The following is a 25,912-nucleotide window of genomic DNA, read 5'->3' on the forward strand; positions in this document are numbered from 1 at the left end:
CAATTTCAGTTTTCGTGGCCACGGACGATTCAGGTCAGTCGTATTAATTATAATACAATCAATAGGTGTCAACAGTCGGCTCTCTAAGCGGCCGGAAATGCTTGTACAATGCGCGGACGATTTATCAATTGACTATTGTCGCAGATTACGAGCGCTTTATACAAAGAATCAAAAAGGAAATTGCATTCAAATGAAAACAGGAAATGGTGAAGAAAATTTTAACCTTTAAATATAACACATTTCGTTAACGTTGTCTGTGAGAATTTAGAAACAGGCTTCGCAACACTTAATAGATACTTCTTTTTTTTACTATTGAAAGATTACTGGTGGCCCGGAGGCCTTTCCAGTTTCACCAGGACTGGTGGGTGAACAAAGGGTCAGCCAGAACTGGTGAGATTTGTTAACAGCTGCCCGAGCGCCTCCGAAGGAGACCTAACAACTCAAGAGCAGCTGCTTCGCGAATGAATCTACTACCGGATCGGAATCGCGACCCGCTGAGAAGATCCGGCGAAAAAATCAACGACCCGATTAGGTTGCATGTCGAACTCTTTGTCGAGTTCGACGAGTACGGTTACCGGGGTCCCTAAGCCTGCTCCTAGTGTTAGAGCTCAAGGAGTCTAATGCAAAGATTATTAGATCTGATGGATTAGTATTTCTTAGTATTTCATCCATTTTGAAAGACGATCAAGTAATAACAAAATAAATTATTAGGTCATTGTTTTTCATACACGAAACCTGTTGTTCAAGCATACTTGGGTTAATGTTTACAAGATTTCAAAAAAAGAGGTTTACACAAAAAAGTTAATGAATTTTACACAACAAAATTTTACATAAAAACACCGATTCTGATTCAGTTTTAACCAACGTTTTTTTTCTCTTTTTATTTGACCTTCGCGTGTCGACTTCCTTTTAAATATGCATTAATAAGTACAATAAATTAACTATTCACTATGATGACATTTCGCAACCTTACTTATTTTAATAGACAACAATTCCTTCAAATTATTAACGATATTCAATATGACAAAAACATTAAAAATGTTGTTGTTAACAACGTTTTTAATTTCATTTCGTTAAGCAGACGACCCGACCACTGGTTCACAGGTCACCTGAACCCACAGATAACGAGAATACTAATGCCAACCTTGAGCCATTGCTTTAAAGTTTACATTGCATTAGCCTTTCAAATCGGAACGCATAGATGAGGACAACAGACCGATGACTGCAATATAGTAGCAGTATCGTGATTAATAAATAAACCAGACAGATCAAACTGTATCTTAATCCAGTCCGTGAGTAGCTGGAATGGCTACCAACGATTAGGTACGGGAAAAAATCTTAATGAAGAGCATCTCGTGGTTGTCGGAGCCCATAGACAATAAGTACGTAAATGCCGCCACCTACCTTGAAACATGAGTTCTAAAGTCTCATTTTTAAAGTACAGCGGCTACATCACTCTTCTAACCGAAACGTTTTACTGCTTCACGGCAGAAATAGGCAAGATGGTGGTACCTGCCCGTGCGTGCTCACAAAACGTCACAACACCAAAACAAGTTTGTGTCTTAAAGAGTACTTTATAAAAAATTCTTAATCACTGATTAAATTCGAAGTACCTCAAATTGTTTCGAGAAAAAACATGACCTTAGGCTACAATATGACGTTTATATTCGCCATCAAATACGCAGGTTCAAACAAACAATGCGTACGTACCATTTGTTGAAAAAATAAAGCAATTTGTAATTCAGATTGCATTCATACATAATAATTATTATAATAGGTACTTGTGAAGGGTCGATGAATTTGGTGCCGAGTCTGACGCAGAGGCATTCAAATATGAATCTTTCTAGAAAACTCTTTTTGGTTGCGTCGACAACCCTTATATGAATCTTTCTAGAAAACGCTTTTTATTGCGTCGACAACCCTTATTTGTATTTCAGTTATTATGTAAATATGTAGCACGGCTTTACTGAGAAGTATTTTCGAATTCAAATTTTGAAAACGTCAAACTTTAACATTTCACGCACAAACACAGTCGTTAAAATATATATTTATTTTAATTTTAGAACTTTATACAGGTGCATCTGATTTGAATAGTAGAATATTCTATGTGCTTCACATGCACTATACATGTTGTTCTATTGGCGACAGCTAACAATCACTATGAACTCTACAAACATTAGTTTTTTTTTTTTTTGACTAACAAACGAGCAGTGCAATTCTAGATCAAAGGATTCAGCATCACATTCGTGCCACTAAACTATGCACGGGATGAATACGACTCCGCTCTGAACATTTCACTTACGTGGAAAATTATTGTTATTAGTACTAAATCAAACATAATTTAACGTTTTCAGAACATCTGTGATAAGATTAGACTTGATTATATGATTATTAGCCATTTATGAAAGCCGTTGGCCAAATCTCGTGTTGCTTAAAGGCGCGTAGCGATCGTGATAATACACGGAGCGGTAATGGGTTCAATTGATTTAAGTACAGGGAATATCGCGAGTAGTATTCATCCGTTGTGTGACCGCCAGAGGGCCGTACCTCCTGCTGGGGTTCCTCGCCGAGCGAGTCGCCCAGTGCCTCGGCCTGGCTCTTCATTATAGAATATATTTTCACGTATGGCGCCTTCAGGAGCTACACGCAACCGCATATATTAGTACGTATCACAGTTATGTGTCTCGTGTCAACTTCGCGATCAAAATAAGAATGAGATGGTCAATGACCTTTAGCTGTCAAATGACATGTCACAAAAGATGATCTAATTATTATTTTTTAGATTAAAATATTAAAGCTACGATTATTTTTTAAATACTTTAAAATAACGTTATTTGTTATCGTGTTTCTATTTTGCTAAAATGATGTTCTCATTTTTATTTTGGTCGTCTTAATTATGTATGTCGTATGCTTTGTTTTTACGATCGAAAGTATTGTTTGTAAAATAAATTACTTTATTTATTATGTGGCGCTGTATGTGACACACAAATCGGGCATTTAATGAACCTTATTAGCGTGTGTACGATGCTTCCGAGAACTGTTTTGAAAACACTGTCCCCAATATTTGGAGTGGATTAAACGAGGACAAATTAACTACACGTCAAAACGCCTCTGGAATGCTATTTAATATTATAACTATTATTATAATGTTTACAACGTTATAGCTTTAACGTAACGAAGACGAGCAAGAGAGAAAAAAACAACCATTCAAATGTGCCTTACTTAATGTAAAATGTCCAATGTGTACCGTAATGTGGAATGTGAGTTGCGAAATCGTCAGTAAGTGTGAAAGCGTTGTTAAATCGTACATTATATTAAAAATCATTTGTAAATTATTCGAATAGCTAATTATAATAACTAAAATGGAGTTGGACAGGACGTATGCTACGTTGCAGAAAAATAAATAAGTGGAGTAAACGAGTAACTTTATGGTATTTTGTCCGAAAACAAGATGCGAGTGACGATATACGTCTAACCCTAGGACCATACTGGACCCGAGTTGCAGAGGACCAAGCTCAATGGAGAGAGCTGGAGGAGGCCAATTTTTTTTTATTGCCCCTGTAGGCAGACGAGCACACGGCCCACCTGATGGTGAGTGGCTACCGTCGCCCATGGATTTCAGCAATGCCAGGCACAGAGCCAAGCCGCTGCCTAGCGCACGCCTATGCAACGAGGCACGCGAGATATATTATAAGAAATAAAATGTATAAACACAAAAAATGTTAAATTGCATCATGCATGCAGTTCGGAATTAAAGGGCTTCATTATTATTATTATAATTATAATAATTCTTACCTCCCATGACTCGCGCGTGATGTCAGACACGTCGTCGTTGCTGCTGGCGCGATCGTCCTGCGACGAGTAATCTCAGTTCAAACATTGCGTAAATTAATTACGTAGCTATTAGTTAAATTTAATAATTATCTCCGCGTAAATCAAGTGAACGCGAAACTCTTATCTTTTAGTGTAGGTAACTGTATATATTATAAACAGGTAAAGGAAGAAAACGGTAATAATTTCTTCTCTGTTTTTCAACAGATTTTCTTTTTGCATTCTAGTAGATATTGACAACCTGTACCTATATAGTGTTGTCAATTACAATTAATTTGATTTTTTTTCAAATGTCAATGAGAGGGCAAGAATATGCTGTACACCAAAATAAATAAAAATGTAAAAAATTTAATACAAAAAAGTACAAAGGGCAGTCTTATCGCTAACAGCCATCTCTGTTAGAAAACAATTACAAATCGAAAAGACAAAGCGTAATACGTAAAGCGAATATCAATCTTGAGATTTCAGTGATTATGGTCGAATTTCGATCATAGGTGATGTTTTTGATTAATCTAATTAATGTACTACGGGGAAATTTGTTTTCGGTCGAAGTCAATATCTTTGTTACGCACATTAAGGATCCAGGAGTACCTACTCATATTTGTGCGGTGTCTACGGTAAGTGAAGCCTATCAATGTTTTAATTGTCTTCTTGTGGTTCGTATGGATATTAGCAACAACAGAGTCACAATCGAGCCGTTACGTAACGAGGATTCGCTTCAAGCGTAGTTTTAACTTAGCACACGCCATATTGTCTGGTGTATGATAACAAACAATCTCTTTTTAGACGTTGTGATGTTGTCTATCAGTATTTGATGACGGTAATGAACATGTAAAGCCGTGTCTGTGTTTGTACATTTGATTAATATTGAAATTCGAAACATTATCTAACTTGATGGATGAAAATAACTTTATTCGCAAAAATTCGAATTTGTCGTTTAGCATTAGTGACGTCACTTGTTATGTATCCAAATCAGGATCAGTATAAAATATGAACTGTAGATCGAGTATTATGTCTAGTTAAATATACATTACTTTATATTAAGTGAGCAATCGTAGGGACACGAGATAACACCATCGATCTGACCCGGAACCTCTTGGTTGGGACATACCACTGCGCGATAATTGTGCCGAAATCATACAGTTTTTTTTTAAATGTCAAAACTGTTTACATCACAGCATTATCGCGACGATAGCTCCACGACTCTTTACGCGGTCGTAAATTACTTGGGTGATTGTACGAGTTCGGACTGGATAAATCTTTTATTAGTAGCTATAAAGATTTTTTTTTTAATTTATACAACAATGTGTACATTTTTAATACGTACAAAAACTCATATAAACAAAGCCCGTAATCATTCTGGTACACAATAATAAAACGTTGACTGTGAATTGGGCTAGCAAAATAATCTGCTTTTTCGGTCGAGATATTTAGGTTTAAGCCCGCCTTCCGTATATCTTTTGTATTCAGCCTATTTTCAAAAGATAACAAGTGACGTCACTGACGTAAAACTTTAATCGTCAACTTATCAATCAATTCTATGAACTCTAAAAAGGTTTCGGGACATTGTGGTTGAGGACTTATGAAAAAGCCATCAAGCAAGCATATACATACATTTTACCTTCATTCGTTTTGTAAATAAACGGTATTTGTTTTTTTTTTTACAATAAATTTTTACTGGCTTGGAAACAAAGTACTTTAAGCCTAATCAGTTTTCCTGTTTCTTAATCACTTCATTTCACAATAATTATATTGGAATCACTGTGTCTTTAATGAATTTGTATAAAGGTACGAAGCACTTTGGGCTGCTTAATAGTTTGTCCATTGTCCAAGCGGCGGTAGACATTATTAGATAAAATATCGCACATATCACTCGCGAAAACTAAACGATGCATATTGAATACGGAACACTTAAACAACAACTGGCTTATGTCACAAATGTCATTCCAGTTGCAGTAAATATGTACATCTGACATTTCCTGTATTATTCAATCTTGTTAAGAATGGAATTTGTCGTTTTGCTACGGCACAGACTATATCAAATTAGTCTAATTAATTTATTTACCTTATTGCCAGGTTTGGGGTCGTCGTCATCCCATTCGGTGTCGCTATCGATGAGCTCGTAGCCCTGAGCGGTGACGTCACCGAGGGGCCCGTACCGGTCCGGTACCCAGTGAGTTAGGAACTTGAATAGGTCGTCGACGCTGTTAAACAAACACTTCGACGTCTATCAATTTTCCAGATGTTTCTGTACTGGGAGAGCGTATTGTGAGCTGCACAAGTAGACTAGACCCTGGATATTTGGGTAGCAGTGATGCGTTAGGTTTTAAGAGTTTAGAGACGGTTTTTATATTGACTTCGTAATCATTTCACAACACTATGTAACTATACTTGATACCATAGAACTTATATCTCAAGGTGGGTGGCGCATTTACGTCGTAGATGTCTATGGGCTCCAGTAACCACTTAACACCAGGTGGGCTGTGAGTTCGTCCACCTATCTAAGCAATAAAAAAAAAAAAACACGTTCGTACTAAGACATCTGCCCTAAACATTTATACATAATTTTAAACTGACGCTGTGAGACGTCACCGTCCATCTTCTTGCCTATTTCTATCGCAAAGCTATCACAGCTTGTAATTTAAGGAGAAAGATTGTTCTAATCAAATTCGACCCTCCAGCTTTCCAACTGTTACAGTGGACGGTGGCAGTCACGTGGTCTGTAGATATATTTGTTCCGGTAATGTGTCTGTCCACTTTCAATAGAACTATATAAAGAGTAGAGTTGACTAGCAAATCCGAATCAGGATGAACGCGATTTGTAAAAACACGAGGACATTATTTGTAATATTAAAGATATCGATAATTTTAACCGACTTCGTGTAAAGTCGATTGGGTTCATTGAAGTTCAGTTTATTATGAAGGACATGTCTAGAAACGATGACTCTTGTTTGTACAATTTGTAAGCAATTAACAATTGTGATAGCTTTATTAAAAATCACAAAGTGGCACTTGAACTTGAACGGTCTAATCAGTAAACTTAACTATTGTGTTTTATTTATTATAGGTACTTGATCATTTTATTCTTCGAAATATTGATCATCATATTGTGGTTTGTAGTTAAAAGCCGTGCGTGTAATAACCATTGCTAGTAAATTTAAATTAATGAATGAATTTAATGCTGGCCGTTTTACACTTTGACTTTCTTTTTTGAATTCACCGAGAATAGAAAATTTGTTTAATATTTCTACCGTGGTACTATTTAATTAAAAATAAAAACATTCTAATAGTCTACACGGGCTCTCATTTTTTATTCATTGCTTAGACGGGTGGGCGAGCTCACAGCCCACCTGGTATTAAGTGGTTACTGGAACCCATAGACATCTACAACGTAAATGCGCCACCAATCTTGAGATATGAGTTCTAAGGTCTCAGTATAGTTACAACGGCTGCCCCACCCTTCAAACCGAAACGCATTACTGCAAAACGTACCTACTCGTGCGGACTCACAAGTGGTCCTACCACCGGTAATTACGTAAATTATAATTTTGCATTTTTATTACACGATGTTATTCCTTCACCGTGGCAGTCAACCTGCGGGATTCGAACACCATTGCATCGCTAGATACGAATGCACCGGACGTCTTATCCTTTAGGCCACGACGACTTCAAAAACATTTAAGCCAGTAACCAAGAATCGATTAGAATATTGGTTTAAATAATAAGCGAAACTTACCGATTGCGTGGGATTCCGAACCAGTATTCCGGCTTCATCCGTTTCCGTCCGTACGACATGAGCGGCGTGGTGCGCGGCAGCGGGCGGCCGGCCGGCTTGCCCATGCGGAGCCGCAGGTACAGCGGGGGATCGTCGCTGGGACGCGCCGGTCTGGGTATGAGCTCTATACACAAAACAATCGCAAACTTTACTTACTGGTGGTAGGACCTCTTGCCTCCGCGCGGGTGGCTACCACCACCCTGCCTATTTCTGCCGTGAAGCAGTAATGCGTTTCGGTTTGAAAGGTGGGGCAGCCGTTGTAACTATACTTGGGACCTTAGAACTTATATCTCAAGGTGGGTGGCGCATTTACGTCGTAGATGTCTATGGGCTCCAGTAACCACTTAACACCAGTTGGGCTGTGAGCTCGTCCACCCATATAAGCAATAAAAAAAAACACTTTACTATTAAACAACCGCGGCCTAATCTTTTTTGACGTGATTCTCCTCCTAGTCGTACACTCTTGACAGAGTGGTCGTGGTCATGCATCAGTCGGATCCTGCGATACCGATGCTATCGCTATGCGACGCCATGTGGCATGGTGTTTCGCAGAGTGAGAGCAATTATTTATGTTGGAGTGAGTCACAGATTATATGAGGTCGGTTCATCGTGTTGGAGATCGTCCGCGAGCTCTTTTGCTCTCGACTTTCCCTTGCATCACCAACCGCTCAATAGAGTCCTCATTACAATGTGTCCGAAGATTTTTAACTCTAATAATAGGCTCAATAGTTTTGACGTGATAACGTCGTATACGATGTAAATCAATGAAACGCACGCACGCACGAAAAAATGTTCAAATGTTCATTTGCTCACAGGAACGAATAAGAAAATGTGATAGACTTTAAAAAAAAAAAACATTTTTATATGTATAATGTTTCCATGATGAAAAAAATACATTTCTTTTCATCACATTACGTAAGTTGGTTCGCTAACGGGATTAACCCGTCCAAAATTGAAGTCACGGTCATTTCGTTTAGCGACTAGATAATAGCAATTAAATCAATAAGTAATGAAGTTTATGGAATGATATTTATAGCTTCGTCCTAAAACGGTTTCGTTATTGTGTTCGTGCTAATTTTACGAGTCAAATTTCCTTTTATGATTATCAATCAAAGTACATTTTGTAACTTTTTTTGTTAGACAGGAAAAACACAGTTTTGTTCAGAGATTACAAAAGGAAATCGGTACGTTTTCATGTTACAGATGATTTTTAAATAAAAAAAAAACCTTTTACGGTTTTATCTCAACATTTCGGATTGTCTACAATTTTTTATATTCGAACATACGAAATCGGAGAAATAATATAATGACAACAAAAACGCGATATCATTCCGTAAGAATAGCTTTAATTGTGTCTATTCGCGAAAACCGAAGACATTACTATATAAACCCACAATTTAAATGCAATCATTGTTCATGTCGTTGGTGAAACTTTGCTAGTTTGCTGTCAGCCCTGCAATGGTCAGCATTCAGAATTAAATCAATCATAGTCATCCAGTCTCTTTCTTTTTAGAATACATTTGCTGGGTATTTTGTTATTGCCTCAATAAGCAGGCAAGCGTACGGCCCACCTGATGTTGAACCGTTACAGAGGAGTTGCTACCTACCATTTAAATTCCAAGTCATTTCTAGTTACCTAATAATGTCTCTACAAAGAGTGGCTCCAAAATTTGAAATCTCAAGTCTAAATGTGGTTAGCGACAATGATGTTGTGGCCTAACAATGCGCTCTGATGTCAGTATTTGTATACTACATCAACACGAGTATATGTGCATAATCGTTATGCATTTTTTATTGCCTTAGACCAGCCTTTCTCAAAGTGAGCGATAATGCCCCCTGGTAGGCGCTGCAGGCCTAAAGAGGGGCGGTAAGAGACCCAGAAAAAAAATGGGGGCGTTGTGGAGAGGCTTTTGTAGAGATTTGCAATTTCATCTTGGAAGACTCTTAGACACCAACTGAGCTCACGCTATAGTGGTTTATAAGTAGTTGAATAAATGGGGGCGCTACAAAATAATTTATTCTCAAAGTGGGCAGTAAATGAAATAAGTTAGACAGCCCCTGTCTTTGACAGACAAGCCTAAGGCTAACCTGTTGACCAACGCTCATAAACGTCACAAATTTCAGGGACACACAGTCAAGTCACCGCCTACCGCTATTGTATTCATACGTATCATATAATTTTGCATCATTAAGGAATATTATGGGCTATAATTATTACGTACTGTCGAATGAGGCGAAAAGGTCAGGCATGTCATCCACGGAGACCATGCTGCGATAGTCAAGGCGCGGCTGCATCGAGCTCGTTGAGGTCTTGGCTTGAGAACGCCCAAACCCACCCAACGAACTGCGCCTGTGCACACCAAACATAACATTACATACTTCTAAAAGATTTAATAATAAAAAAGATTAATCAATCTCAAATATGTATAGTAAAACATAGTCTGATGGTTATAATTTTTTTTTAATTAATTAAAAAAAACCCATTACGTCACATGTGGTTAATCGTTGTATTAGTATGTGAACCACGGTTAAGTTATCATTTATTTTGATTTAGTTTAGTTGGTAATTAAGGTTTAAAAAGCTTGCATTGAAACATTAAAAAAAAACGGCTCCCTATTCTATTTACATTGGTATGTTAATTGGCACGTTTGTAATATGACCCTTATTGCGTTTAGAATATAAAGTCAATTCGAACAAGGGAAGTCCATGTGTCTTTCAAATATCTATCAAAATGCTTCGAGGGTAACCATACCATTAATGGGGAAACTATCGGAAACCAAATTCTTTCTAAATTTTATAGAGCTTTAAACTAAATTTTATAACATTTTTACTGCTTAATATGAAGCTCAAAATAACAGATAAGATTTTATATATAGGCGTCCTAAAAATACTCTTTATTTGTCCGGCTTTAAAAGACAATTTCATAACAATAGTAATTGCGTCAGAACCTGTGAATAAAAACAACATCAATTATTTTCATTTTGAAGCCATTTGACGCACATACATATACGTTAACATGCTAAACATAATTAGAATACAAAGGTGCTAACAACACGAATGATGTGATATGGGTTGGTACGATTGAATTTAGAATAAAACTGATGATAGTTCATCATACGAAAAAAGATAAAATTACAAAAAAAATATAGAATTTCTTTTACCATGATCAATGAAAGCTAAGTTCCTAACACGTATACAACATGCCACTGAAAACGAATGCTTATAAATGATTTTCGAAAATATTCCTATGGTTTTGTAATGGGGTTGGCGTATTTGACTGCAGAAACCGGAAAAGGTATAAATGATTTATGAACAATTTAGAATTTTATAAAAATAATTGAAATTCAAAAATTACTGCGTGTATTCTTTCGAAATAGAGCCAATTAGATTTAATTATTTTCAGGGAAAATATGGGAAAACATTTTGACGATAAGTACATAAAATTTTTCGAAAAAAAATCGTCAAATTGTCAAATACTTTTTGTGCATATAACGAGAGAACTGAAATGAAGCTAACCGGTTAATTAGCAACATACTTAATAAAATGCGTTAAAACAAGTTTCAAGTTTATTATTCCGATGTTTTTAACTAATCGAACAAAGCACAAATTATGTTTCATCTTTGGGTTTGTGCAGATATGAAATTGCTACAGTCCGCTTGTTTCGCGATATTATGAAAGGGGGTTTACATTAAAATTGCCAACTCTATTCAGATAATTTTCAGCACCATGTTTCGACAATCATTTCATAATGGTTTTGATAATCGAGCATGTAAAGCTAAACGAATTTTGGTATAATGGCAATTACACTATTACAAAACTCACGCTAGTATACATACACAGGTAACAACAAGATTTGAACAATTGTATTTAAAAGTGAAAACAATAACACAGAAACAACAAGACAATAGAAGATCAAAACCAGAACGACATTACATTACGACTTTGTTTTTTTTTAACCGATTTCAAATAACAAACTAGGAAGCGTTAAATTCGGGGCGTGTCTTTTTTTGTTAATTATATTCAATTGATAAGATAAGAGCGCTACTAAAATTTATCGGACGGGTTCAATAAAGATCGTTTTTATGTATAGTTTGATAGATAATTATAATTGAATGTAGGAAGCCGATGACGTCACGTGATGTCGTTCGGGGGCACGTTGCATTTCTGGCACATAGAAGTTTGTCAGCGGAACGTGACGTCACGTACCCCGGCGTCGCGAACACGTCGTGGGGCGCCTCCTCGGACGGGGTCTTATTCAGGAACAAACCAGTGCCGAACTCGACTAAGTTCATTGGGGAGCTACGCGCAATGAACAGAGCGGAGTCGCGCGTTATAACGTCCCCGGTTAGCATCCACGGTTAGCAGAGGAAAACCATCACAGACATTAGTTACACACGACGCGTGCGTATGTGTTCGTGTGCGTGTGTGTTGTAGCGACATGTCGATGTGTGCTATCTGCGTTCGTCAGTACAAATACATTGTTGGGGAGGAAGTATTGTTGTGTGAGTATCGGTTCGTATATAACAGAATGTGCGGACGTAAACTGTACAAGCGTATATGTTTGTAAAATTTAGAAGAAAAAAAAAACAAAAAAAAAACGAAGATATGAAATTCTGTCATGTTCGCAGATTTGAGCGAGAATCAATGAAATTTTAATACAATTATCGCGTTATTGGTTTTGCAAAATTATTAAAATTTATTAACAATATTAACATTAGTAAAATTCCATCAGGAATGTCATATCTTTTGTTATGAATTAGGGTTAATCAAAGAGCTGGTTACCTGTTGAATACTTTGGAAAAGACGCTTGTTGAGTTGTGACTGTCGGCCGAAGTGGGTAGAGAGTCACTTTGCGAGCCCTGCGTGCCGGACGCCACCTCGCCAGTCAGGCCCTCCACCCACGACAGAGGGTAGGAGAGCCTCTTCAGCATCTACGTTAGGAAATAATTTGTTAACAAACTGTGACCACCGTGTTTTTAGGAACAAATAAAAAACAAAAAAATTCCCGCATGTATATAACTAGTGGTCCCTCGATAGTCGAAATTCGACTATGATTTAATTGGAATTATAAGTTTGAACATTATTATGGTGATATTGTCAAAGATTATTGATACTTCTGTGTCACAGATTTCGCCGCGACTACACTTTAGAGAAATATCAATAAAGACAAACAATATTTAATCTATTCTCAATTTGACCACATACTTCAAGCAATACGAAAAGTTTGACTTAAATAATAAATTCAATAGTATGCATGCGAGTGTGTGTCTAATACATAGTATTGTGTGTAATGTTTTTTTTTATATTGAATTAATGTATTTTTTCTGCATAATTAAAAAAAATATTAAAACTCTGCAATCCTGCTCTATATTCTCTATAGGTGTGAGAAATTTCATACGGCTCCGTCCGCGCAATTTTCTTAAAATGGGGTACAATAAAGGATTCTACGGTCTCAGTATAGTTACAACGGCTGTCCCACCCTTCAAATCGAAACGCATTACTGCTTCACGGCAGAAATAGGCAAGGAGGTGGTACCCGACCGCGCGGACTCATAAGAGGTCCTACCACCAGTAAAAGTCAAATCATCTCACCTTATTCTTTTTATCAGGTTTAGCGGCGTCGTCCTTCTGCTGTTGTCCATCAAGCGAGAAAGAGACGGTAGACTTCCGCGGCGCCCTCTCGTTCTCCCCGAGCGGCGGCGCCGACAGCGGCGGCTCGGCGCGCGACACGCACACCGGCGGCACCCAGTCCGCAGACAGCACGATATCCGCGTCGCTGTACACCTAAAACGGATTGCCTTCTTTATAATACTTTCTCACACTTAAATTTACTTTGAACTACACTTTCCATTATTATTTTCTTTTTGTTTTACACATCATCATTATTCCGAAATAAAAGAGAAATATTTCATTGGTAAAAATAAACAGTCTAATTTTAGCCTAACAGTTTAATTAACACTGTATTTAATATTAGATTTTGTTGATCAATTAGATCCTCTTGAATTGGAAATTTTGCTAATTAGTTAACGCTAAAAATCCACAAATATCATCATATAAATATTTACTTAGACCATAAATCAACAAATATTCAAGCAATAGAAAACCGAACTAAAATTTTATTTAACCTTTCTTTTTTATCTTGTCGATATAGGTCAGAACATTAGAGCGAGGTTATAAAATTATTGTATTGTCATCGGACAATGGTGCGTGTCCAAATTTTCTAGTTTATCGGACTACTTGAAATTGGTGAAAAATATATTCGAAGATTCGGTCACATACAAACAAACCAAGCTAATAAAAGGTATGCCTGTCATTAGTCTCAACATAAGAGCTATGTGCAGTCAAATATTAAAAACATGAAGTACCAATACAAAAAGCCCACAATAGTTCAATCGATTCCCCTTTCATTAAATAATAATTTTGCTCAACCCATGCATCCGTTACATTATTAGCACTTACGCTATTGATCACAAAGGACCTTGATTGACACTAATTCGTTCACTTGGCAATTACTTTGAACTTTGAACTCAATGTACTTGATACTATTTAAGTGGCACTTAATATGATTGCTGGCCGTTTCGTCTTTCTTCACCACTCTACATTCGTTCGTCTGACCCATACATAGCTTCCCAAATAAATATTACGTAAAATTATTCTTAAGAGCATTTTAAATTTTACAATCAATTAATTAACGCAGTATAATAGCCGGCAAACTTCTTGAGCATTTGTTGACGTAGTGGGGGTAAGTTCGCGCATGGTACACTCACGTGCAAAAACATTACTTACTCTGCGTCATAATGCTATTAAATTATTAAAATCAACATATGTATTTATTTATATATTTATTAGAACATCAACAAAACATATAGGTTAATAATTGTAATAATTTAATCTTGGGGTAAAATAGATATTCCTTCTACTAAGTCAAAACTAGAGCTGTTGCCAGGTCTTGGTTCAATTGAAGCGAAGCTGATATTTGTAAATTTTTTTTCTTATCATAATCTTGACCATCATCATCACTGTTTTCATCACCCGAGTCGCTATCATCGTGATTAGTCGACATAGGGCTCATCGGTGTAGTTTACAACTCGGTCGATTCGGTCTTCTTTTTTGTCTATAATTAATTATTTTTTGAAGATATTCGATTCGTAGTAATCGTATGTTACTTTTTTCAATTACCAGCTTCCGATTATTTTCTGTTCTTTTTTTCCATCTAAAGCCTAGCTCTTTCATAATACGTCGTAAGCTTCATTCCGAGCCATTAAAATTTATATCTTCTTTAAATTTTTCGAAGCCTTTCTACGGTACGGAGTTTCGCTGCTTGTTATGTAGTTATTTTGATTACATCTTTTTAATACAGATTGAACGAAACTATCCATTCCGGTAACTTTCTTCTTCCCTGATCTTTTCTTACCCGGAGTCCGAAGCACGGCGAGCAAGCCAGAGCCTTTAGCTTCCTTAATAATTGCACCTAACAGTACTCACTGATGGTTTTGTTACTTCCGAAGTCTGTTTTAATTTTTCCATATCATTCTTCCCCTGTTTTATAATGAAGCAATATACGTCGTACACAATTTTTCTACCCTTTCTTTTGAATACTACATCGGTTTGTCACGGCATAGTGTATGTTTTATAAAAAATCAACAAACACTCAACAAATAGCAATGGCAACAAAGTCCACAAGTAATTATAACAAATAACTTAACGATTAATAACGATAGACTTTCCACTGTACGCAAGCGTACTTTTGGGAGCAAGCGGAACGAGGGCGCGGTGCGGGACGCAAGGTTCGACTGATCTACCAATAAAGCGCTCGATACGATTTCCCCTGCCGTCGTGCCTCACCCTCACCACCAAAGTGATCTAAAATTCGGTTCTGCGCAGTCAAGGTCATTTGCTCAAGAAGTTTGCCGGTTACTATACCTTCTTCCAAGTCAGGATCTACACTTCTGAAGATTATTCTAATTGGATACAAATACAATGCAAAGAAAACGCAGTATAGACTTATTGAAAAAACAGTTTTAGGACGTAATTAATTTAGAAACGTCGCAGACCGAAAAATAACTTCGGAACATCTTACAAAATGCGAAGAAATACACACAGAAGAAAACAGCAGAATAGTTACATAAGACATAGTTGGACACAGTACCAATACCATAGAAGAAAATATTGTGAGAATATTTGATTCCCAAAGCGAATTTTAAAGGGACATATAGAAATGAACGCCACAATTTTTGGTTGAAGTTCTCAAGGGTCCCGTCCACCGGTCCCTCACCTCGTGCGAAGAGCTCGACATCCTATCGGCTCCCGGGTGTAACACAACGAAACATTTCAACGAACTGTCCTCGTATGGCGTTCCACAATGCCAGTTGTCATACATACAAACGTCCTCCGCGGACTCGTATATCGTATTTATTTCGTGACAATGATCCTCGTTGTCTAGGTCCTATCGAAAATTATTTTGTTAGTGAAATTGTGTGTCCGAAGCTACCTACTTTGAATTTTGGTTAGTTATATTAATTCTGTTTTTTGGATTAGTAGTAGTAGTTTTATTTTTCCAACTGGAAAGGCAAAGGTGTCATACTATACAGCCTAATCTTTTATATAGTCGTATATATATTTTATATATGAAAAATGATAATACGAAGTGAAATGAAATTGATTAATATGAAACATGGCATGAAATGAGATGACACGAGATGTTGTGGGATGAAATATAATCACAGTAAAATTATTAATAGTGGTCATTTACTGAGACTTTTTCAGTGGACTTTTTGGAGAATCCCGAGAAGTTACGTCCAGGGGTTTTGATTTATTTTCCCATATTAGTGCACTTTCACAGATACTAAATAGTTAATAAACCATCGTTATTACATATTTAAACCTGAAGAAACACTAAATAGACAAAATTAAACAAATCACACAACTCCACTCTTCGCGTTCCAGCCAAAAAGTCCTTGGATTTTAGAAGTGAACTAAATTTTTGTGTCTATGGTTTACTGTGGTCTGTGATGAATTTTTTTTGACGTTTTATGCTCTATTAACGAGACCTTTAAGCCAGTGATAAATAAAATTAATCGAGGACTAGAGTTTTTGAGTTAGACGTGAAAAGGTGTTTTGAAGGAGCTTTTTGGTGATTTTTACCTATTAAATTTATCAGGTAAGAAATATAGAGAGGTGTGTAGAGAGGTTGGCAATTTATTTTACCTTTTTAGTGTTATTTGGCGTGACGTGAAGGAGCGGGTCGCGGATGTCGATGCCGGAGTCGTGGTAGGAGAGCTTGACGAGGTGGTGTGCGTCGTCGGCGGGCGCGTCCTCGGAGCCGTCGCCGCCCTCCGAGCTGTCGGCGCGTTCACGAGATGCCTCCAGGCTCTCCTCCTTGCACTGGGAGGCGCTCGAAGACACCTACAACAGATAAGATGACACCGTCACACACTTCAACGATAACGCACGATTCAATTACGATACAATAGCAAAATATAAAGCTATTAAGGGCCATATAATTTATATATAGGTGAAACCTTGAGAATTAATTTATCTCATTATTTCAGGCCAAGCTCTAGATACATGCATATCTTTTTATGTCGCTTTCATCGAGTTTCAAATCTCAACCACTTGAAAAATTTACTCAGGAAGCCGTGTCAAATTCACAGTGGATCCGGATCCACTGACCAAGACCGGTCTTTGCTTCCCATAATAACAGTCAATCAACAATGTACGAGCTCAAGCTAAAACCATGACAATAGTTTGTTTACCTCACTGCCCTGATCAATGGACATTCTGTCTTTGCTCGGAATGGCCCAGTGATGGTCCAGTAAAGATTTTCGTCTCTCCTCGGTCGTTTGTTGCTGTAAATAAATTTGCCGAATAAAAATATTTGGAAATTTCGATGAACTAAAGCTGCTACAAAATTTACAATGAAGTTAAGCTTCCGCGAACTATCTACGGACAAACTAATGAAATAGTTATAAAGTTCTATATGTATCTATTGTCCAAATAGTACTATTATAACACAGACATGGTGACGTCAAAAATAGGATTTTAATAAAATGATCAATTTATTTCAATCACAAGGTATTAATTAGTATCTCGGAACAGAAATTGAAAAGGCATTATTAAACTTCGTTACCAGATCCTCTTTAAGAAGATTAAATACCACTTTAAGTAGAACTACTAGATTAAAACACTCCCTTAAAGCCTCGTTTGAAAATAAACTGGAGAAAACTTAGAAGGGAATTCATCTCACAGACACAATTTGCTCGGTAAATTAATTCACCGATAAAGTACCGGTGACCTGTATTTCGTCAGTGATATAATATCAAGATAAAAGAGAGAAGCTAATAATAAAAGGTTTCTACTGTGAGACAAATAAAATATATCCTACTAGCTGACCCAACAGACTTCGAAGTGCCTCAACCGAAAAATAGAAGACCCTAAACTTTTGTATAAAATTAACTTAAAACAAACAAACGGAATCCCTTCGACGGAGGACACATCAAAGGAAAAACAAAATTGTTATTTTCATTTAATTCCGAGGATTTTCATATTTATCTACCCTTTAAACCTTCTCTGGACTTCCACAAATAATTCAACACAAATATTAGCCAAATCGGTCCAGCCGTTCTAGAGTTTTAGCGAGACTTACGAACAGCAATTCATTTTTATATATATAGAAGAAGAAGAAGAAGAAGATAGAAGAAGAAGATATAGTGGTTCGGACTAAAAGTAAAGAGAATTGAATGGGTATTTAAATAGAGTACATGCCTGTAAAGCAGTGGGAGTGACGAGTTCCCTTTCGAAGGCCTTGGGAAAGGCGGCCCCCCCACGATCCTCAGCGTCGGGCGACACGGGACGCTCCTCCCCTTCAGCACCAGCCGCCTGCAGCTCTGGGAACGTTTCGTCCTAAACAAGAGATAAAGTCGTTTACTGGTGGTAGGACCTCTTGTGAGTCCACACGGGTAGGTACCACCACCCCGCCCATTTCTGCCGTGAAGCAGTAATGCGTTTCGGTTTGAAAGATGGGGCACCCGTTGTAAATATACTGAGATCTTAGAACTCTTGTCTCAAGGTGGGTGGCGAAATTTACGTTGTAGATATCTATGGGCTCCAGTAACCAATTAACACTAGGTGGGCTGTGAGATCGTCGAACCATCTAAGCAATAAAAAAATAAAAAAACTATTCGTTGAGGCAGTCACTTTACCAAATGGAGTTTATAGTATAATTTTATCATTTAAAGTGATATAAAAAAAGTTCCTGTAATATTTTTTCAAATTTTGATATCGATTTAAATATTTTTTTAATGACATCGTAATTTGTTAATTCTGACGGTGGATTGCTATTAAATTCAAATTAAAAATATTGGAGAAATTCGTGAACATGTATGTGCTTGTTACATATTTTTATACTTGGTCACAAATAATTGGTACATTTCCCTCTAGTTTGACCGCAGACCCGATGGACGCCTGTAACCAGTAGTAGCGCAACAGGGAATTTATGGGTACGTCAATGGCATTTTGAATTTAATCTTACTTTGACTAGTAGAGAATCCTTTCCAGGGGAATGATCTGCTTTATTCATATAATATATTTCAGCTTGTTCAGCCCTGTAATAGAAAAATATCATTGAAGACATTAGGTACTTATAAATGTATAAATTTGTCTCTTTTTAGTGTGTTTTTTTCGTTTTATCGAGTTTCAATTTATAACGCTGCTAAATAAGTTCTTAGTTCAATAAAATGTTTAAGTACATTATTTCCGCCTCATATCATTTTTCATATAACCGAATATGTATGTATTTAATAATTGTAGATTATTATAAACTCGATACTGGCAATAATGGCGTCGCAAGAAGCCAATTGCCAAACTTAAAAAAAAGGGAGGCAATCATATTTGAAACAAAAAAAAGTAAGTATGTGTGTGTGTGTGTGTGTGTGTGTGTGTGTGTTTGTATGTATATATATTGTTTTGTATCTTGTAATATGTATGTATTATTATATGTTATGTTTACTGTACGCACTAAGTTTGTGTTCCTAACTATTCTTTCCTTTTGCGGGCCTACTGGAAGAGATTTCAACATGAAATAAGTAGTGCCCTTGTACTCTGTATTCTTATTATCGTGTTTCTTCTAACAGCTGTGTGTACAAAATATATTACATAAATAAATAAAATAAAATAAAAATAAAACATCTCGATTGCCGAGTCTCTCTGAGGATCTCGATAATCGTGGATTCGATTATAATTTTTTCGTCTGATTACGATCGATACAAATGTTTGAGACAACAAGACCCCGAGGTGTACGTACTTGTGCGTGTTGCGGTCCGGTCCGTGCGTGCGCATGTGCGCGATGTCGTAGAATATCGCTGCGTTCACGACGTACTCCATCGGCGCGATGACGCCGTACGACTCGGGCCCATGCTCCATGACCAGCGTGTCGGACACGTTCGGGTCGAACATCACCGCGTTTGGCGTCACCAGCAACACGCCCGATACAACGCCCTGTATGTCACGTGTAACATTACGATTATGCTTTTTTTTCACCTTTTTTCTTCTTTCATTCCTATTACCCTCTACTATAGGGCTCGAATAAAACTCTGATAAATGAAATAAATACCCTGACTGACAGTCCGCTTGGAGTTTACGGTTAACGAAGCCAAATGTGAGCAAACAGTAATAAGCAATTTGAATAATAATTAAAATGCTCAGAATATTGTTTTTATGTTTGTCGTTTTCACCTATATGTTTATCGATAACAAAACTTAATGCCAAAAGGCTGCTCGTGCGAATTTGTTTCTGTATATGTAACAATCACAAAATAAATAGCTACGAAGTCAGAGCTGCGTAGATATTTCTCTACTTAATTCAGTTTTCGAGCAGCAAACGGACCACATATGAAATTCATAATGCAATTTGTAAATTGAGGTCTGTGTAAATCGTATTAACGACTGTTCTTATTTTTTTGTACACTGGAACATAAGACCTTTCGCGACAAGATAGGTGAAAGAGCTCACTATCCATCTAGTGCAAAGCGGATACACTAGCCTGTAGAGATCACAATGCCACCCTCCCTCCTCCCTAGAGATGAGGTCAAAATCTTAACAGCTGCTGTCTTAACCTTTCAAACCGTTTACGCTCCTGCCGCGTAAATTCATCAATAAATTATATAAATAAGACTAAATCTGCACTGAACCCGTAAACTTTCCTTCTACTCAGATAAGCATATCTTTTTATAAAATTAAAGTTACGATAAAAACGGAAGGCGAAATCAAACTAAAGATAATTAAAATTTGTTTTAATGTAGATAAAAATCTAAGGTAAATAAATGTACGGTATCATTATAAAATACTAATAATATCAGTGCGATTATTCGTATCTGCACTTGATGTATTTCCTTCAAGGAAAGACATTTATTTGAAATACAGGGTGGCCCATAAGTCCTTTGAAAAGTAAAATTTGAATAAAACGAACAGGGCGCGCGTGAGCGGTGCAGGGGAAGCGGGGGGAGTAACTTCGGTTTCTGGGAATTTAGTCGCGATGGAGCGTTTTACCGGAGCGGACCGTGCGTTTTGTGTGCGCGAGTTTTATAAAAACGACAATTCGGCAACCGTTGCGCGGCGTAAATTTCGAGAACACAAAGGTTTACACAACTTTGACGACACTCCAACTCTTCAAACGATTAAGAACTGGGTTGCTAAGTTCGAGGAGACCGGTTCGACGTTAGATAAACCGCGGTTGGGTCGCTCAAGGACGTCACGTACGGAACAAAACATAGACACAGTGACACAGTCTATTCGCGAAAATCCGACACAGTCAACTCGTAAGCGCGCCAGAGCATTAAACGTATCCAGGACATCGTTACAACGGATTTTGAAGAAAGATTTACATATGCACCCTTACAAAATTCAGTTGGTTCAAGAATTAAAGGAAACTGACGGTATTCAAAGACAAAATTATGCGAATGAAATGTTGAATCGGTTTACTTCCTTCAATAACATAATGTTCTCTGACGAGGCTCATTTCCATCTTAACGGGCATGTTAGTAAACAAAATTGCCGCTATTGGAGCCCCATCAATCCAAAACTTAAGCATCAGAAGCCCTTACATAGTCCGAAAGTGACTGTTTGGGCCGCTATGTCAGCCCATGGTATCCTAGGCCTTACTTCTTTGAGGATGGCAGAGCGCGCGCAGTTACTGTTACGTCGGAGCGATATGTGGCTATGATCGAAGAGTTTTTCATACCAGAATTGCAAAACTTTTCAGGCTTTAATGCCAGGACGTGGTTTCAACAGGATGGGGCCACTTCTCACACCTCTAACACTGCTATGCCCGTTATCCGTCAACTTTTTCCTGGCAAAGTTATCTCTAAGAGAGGAGACATTTCCTGGCCTCCACGTAGTCCAGATCTGACCCCGATGGATTTTTTTTTGTGGGGCTACCTTAAGGCTAAAGTATACGACACAAACCCGCGGTCAATTGAGGCCCTAAAAGAAAACATCCGCAGAGAAATGAAAAGCATTTCAGCAGTGACGTGCCGCGCAGTCATCGACAATTTTAGACGTCGTTTGCAAGAGTGCCGTGATCGCAACGGATTACATTTAGGAGATGTTATTTTCAAAAAATAATTCCCGTTTTTTAAGCTTTTTATGTAAATAAAAATTTAATTCATAATGTAATTAGTTTTATTTTAATAAATTTTTTTTCATATCAAAGGACTTATGGGCCACCCTGTATTTAGAGATAACACCTACAAAATTTAATTCCAAGCCGCTGCCTACCGTTAAGTACTCTCCACAAAAATCGTTTGAAGAAGGACATGTCATAGCGCTCGGGAACACCGTGGGGGGGGGGGGATGCTGGAGTTCATTCCAAAGCCGATTAAAAAAAAAACTCTGGAAACGCACTGTGGATGAACGCAGTGGCTCCAGGTAGTATGGATGAACTCTACTCCGGTGGCTAGAGTAAACAGTAGACGAGTGACGTATTTGAAATAGGTAGGACGTTACGTGTTCTCAGTGCTACAAAGACAGTTTCTGTTTACTGGTGGTAGGACCTCTTGTGAGTCCACGCGGGTAGGCACCACCACCCTGCCTGTTTCTGCCGTGAAGCAGTACTGCGTTTCGGTTTGAAGGGCGGGGCAGCCGTTGTAACTATATTGAGATTTTAGAACTTATATCTCAAGGTGGGTGGCGCATTTACGTTGTAGATGTCAATGGGCTCCAGTACCACTTAACTAAGTTAATCCACTAAGCAAAAAAAAAAATTTTTTCTCAATATACCTGTCCATCAGTGATGTGACGCACGTTAATCTTCAGGAACCGTTGTGGGCCGCTGCTGCTCGTAGGAGCTTCCGGAGACACGGGCCGGAGGCTGTCCAAAATCTCTGCAATATATTATAAGGGCCGGTTGTTTAGATTTATCTCTGTAGTTTTATAACGACTATTCAGAATTACTTTTATTTTCTTGTTCAACAAGACAAGTCGTCTTAGTAAACGGGTCGTCCATTGAAAATCGGATACAAATAAACAAATCTTTTAAGAAGTCAGCCTATCATGAAGTTATTAAAATTTGAAAATATTAATGATTTAAATATATTATAATTACTAATCATATTCCTACAATATTATATACTATCTTCACGTGGATGACTCAATAAGCTACTAAGACATACAATGGAGAATGGGCAGTAGAGTTATCTGTGTGTAGGTAGTGCGAATTGCAAACCTGTATGGGTAGATACTACCATCCTTCCTATTCCTATTTCTGCAGAGGAGCAGTTATTAAAACTAATTTTCTGACAGTTAAAAATCATTGGACGATAAAATCTTTTACATATATTCTTTGTAAATGCTTGCCTGATTACAACAACGACAAACAACAAGAAAAAACATAATTTATTCTTAATATGCATATCCTCTAACGAACGATTTTAAATGAACGGAATTAAAAATAAACTTCAATTCTGTTGTTCATTTTTGTCTGTATCTGATTTTATTCATTCAGAAAAATATATCTACGTAATATTATTATGACGATTTTACAGCAATTATAATTATATCTCGCTGGAAAATTCAGTTGCAAAACTTTTGAAAAATAGTGGTTCACTGTGAACGAATTTAGTACGAAAAACATTTCTTTTTGTTTGTGACAAAACAGTTGTTCACACAAAAATGTTCGTGTAATGTTTTCAAACCAAAAACCATGGACATAGTATCATTATAGTCTAGCGTACGTGTTAGTTACATATTGCACTCCTATGAATAAAATTCTAAAGCCATCGAAACGTACGACATGAATAAAGCGATGTGAATGCATTCATCACAGTTCATTTTAACAAACGGCCTGTCCACAATAATGCACGAACACTGACTGTGGTTCATTTGTTGACAATATCATAAATAATCATCAAATATGTTTCTAAGTTTCTTTGATATTATCTAATATTTAAATTAGATCAGTTAATTACCATAACTAATTATTGACTATTGATAAGATTTTCCGTGGCGATCTAGACAGATAAGTTTTTTTTTTCTAAACATTTTGCAGCTTGTTATGTATGCAAGCGGCCTCGTTAAGATTATCTCACGCTATGAACTAATTAAGTACGTACTTTATCGTATTTACGGCGTTTGAATTTTCATTACCTTTTTCCTGTGCGGGTTCACTGGCGGGACCCTGCGTGGACTCCGAAGTGTTGTCTCCACTCTCGGAGGGACCATCCGATTCCTTGTCGCCATCTGGAAACCGAAATACGTTTCGGATTACACGTGCCGTGTCTGATGTTTGCATTGTCGCGTCAGTCCTCTGATCTTCACAACTCGACTAGAACAAACATCGCGATATCAACGTGAACACATAAAAACAAAAAAAAAACAAAACGAGCGCAATTACACACCGTGATACCACCGCTTCAGGAATTCAAAACTGAACATTTTCGCGGAGTATCGACACTACGTTCATTATATCAGCGCGTTTATCACGAGCGATAAAAGGAAATTGTTTTTTCGTTGGGAGTTTTTTTTTTTTTCAAGATTGGCTTTTACACGGTTTGACTGTGATGCAGCGTAATTAACAATATGGAACGATCTCGATTTAGTAGCAAATTAAAATACGTTTAGCGCGCGGCCAGGCGACGGTGACACGACGCAGTGTCGCTTCTGGGCTCGACTGGCGACGAGTGTTGTAACTATTGTTTGCGGTGTAAATAGGAGAAAAATTTGTTCCATGTCTACGTCACGCATGAATGAATAACGCCAAGGCTGTGCGATGCTGTTTCGCGTTCGGACAGCACTGACTTGTGACGTCAGCACGTGTGCAACAGCTGGTCGTCTTAACCTAATATTTAGTGCTCTTTTATCTCGAGCACCATTAGAATAGTTGCATCAGATTCAAGGTTTATTAACATTTTATCAATTAGTGACAGACTATTTAATTACAGTGTTAGACAAACAATAGTCTTAAAAGTCACGCGTTGTTGGGTAAGGTTGTTAATAAATACACCGATAAAATCACATTACATATTCTGAAGAAGTAATTAAATAAAAATTACTTAGGTATAAGGAAAAGATTTAATATTTGAAAATATACAATAATTTACCTAGGTTGGTTGTGACGACGTTACTAACTATAAAGACAGCCATATTATTTTAATAACCCATTAAATTATAATTAATAATGTGAATAATCCTTGTAAATCTATTTATATATAAATATACTCAGAAAAAATAGTTAAGTATGATTTTGTGCTCTATCAACACTTTTTTATTATACATACTACTTAAAATAATTAGGAATAGCCTTTTATTTTTTATTTTGGCAATAGTCCGTTTTTTTTTTTTTTCAAAATATTAACGACAAAAGAAATAGGCTCACGTAATACGTTAGCATTTTCTTTCGGTTTTCAGAAGTCGTAAATTTGATTACGTAACAGTTTTCTAAATATTTTAATGAATACTACTCCGACTTTGGACGTGGCTAGTTCACGGTTAGCAAACTATTGAAAAACATCGGTACGGATAATAACAATTTATGACTTGCTCGTGTGCTAGTGTACGGTAATGAAAAAATTATAGTGCAACAATATAATATGAAATATAAATAATTTTGAAAGTGAATAAAAACGTTTAAGCGCGTGTTTATTTAAAAACTCTTTTTTTGGCGATTTGCAACCTTTTTTACCCACATTTATTTGAATGTTACACAAAAAAAAACGTTTTTCAAATCCTCAATAAAAAAAAATTTACCTTTAATATTAAATTCAATGCAAGAAAAGGATCACGGATCACGGTTTTTTAATCAATTATACATCTGATGT

General features: G+C 37.1%; 1 protein-coding gene across 22 annotated transcripts in view; it reads right to left on the reverse strand.

The window, feature by feature from the left end:
* Window positions 1-25,912, reverse strand: part of mtd (TLD domain-containing protein mustard) — a 115,574-nt gene that overhangs the window by 20,378 nt on the left and 69,284 nt on the right. For 7 of the 22 annotated variants that reach the window (XM_089733282.1, XM_089733281.1, XM_089733280.1 and 4 more), the window contains 16 exons: window positions 24,243-24,335; window positions 22,878-22,981; window positions 19,907-20,100; window positions 19,136-19,208; window positions 18,370-18,507; window positions 17,361-17,453; window positions 16,813-17,010; window positions 15,881-16,051; window positions 13,198-13,389; window positions 12,389-12,537; window positions 11,813-11,905; window positions 9,829-9,956; window positions 7,568-7,730; window positions 5,897-6,035; window positions 3,796-3,852; window positions 2,548-2,640 (listed from right to left, as the gene is read on the reverse strand). In XM_089733282.1, coding sequence (XP_089589408.1) covers window positions 2,548-2,640; window positions 3,796-3,852; window positions 5,897-6,035; window positions 7,568-7,730; window positions 9,829-9,956; window positions 11,813-11,905; window positions 12,389-12,537; window positions 13,198-13,389; window positions 15,881-16,051; window positions 16,813-17,010; window positions 17,361-17,453; window positions 18,370-18,507; window positions 19,136-19,208; window positions 19,907-20,100; window positions 22,878-22,981; window positions 24,243-24,335 — 2,078 coding nt within the window. Of the gene's footprint in view, window positions 1-2,547; window positions 2,641-3,795; window positions 3,853-5,896; window positions 6,036-7,567; window positions 7,731-9,828; window positions 9,957-11,812; window positions 11,906-12,388; window positions 12,538-13,197; window positions 13,390-15,880; window positions 16,052-16,812; window positions 17,011-17,360; window positions 17,454-18,369; window positions 18,508-19,135; window positions 19,209-19,906; window positions 20,101-22,877; window positions 22,982-24,242; window positions 24,336-24,493; window positions 24,886-25,912 lie in introns of those variants that run through there. The other 15 variants (XM_089733285.1, XM_089733283.1, XM_089733279.1 and 12 more) reach the window with 10 other exon arrangements.

This window comes from Bombyx mandarina, chromosome 15 (assembly GCF_030267445.1).
Source record: "Bombyx mandarina strain Sakado chromosome 15, ASM3026744v2".
Lineage (NCBI taxonomy): Eukaryota > Metazoa > Arthropoda > Insecta > Lepidoptera > Bombycidae > Bombyx > Bombyx mandarina.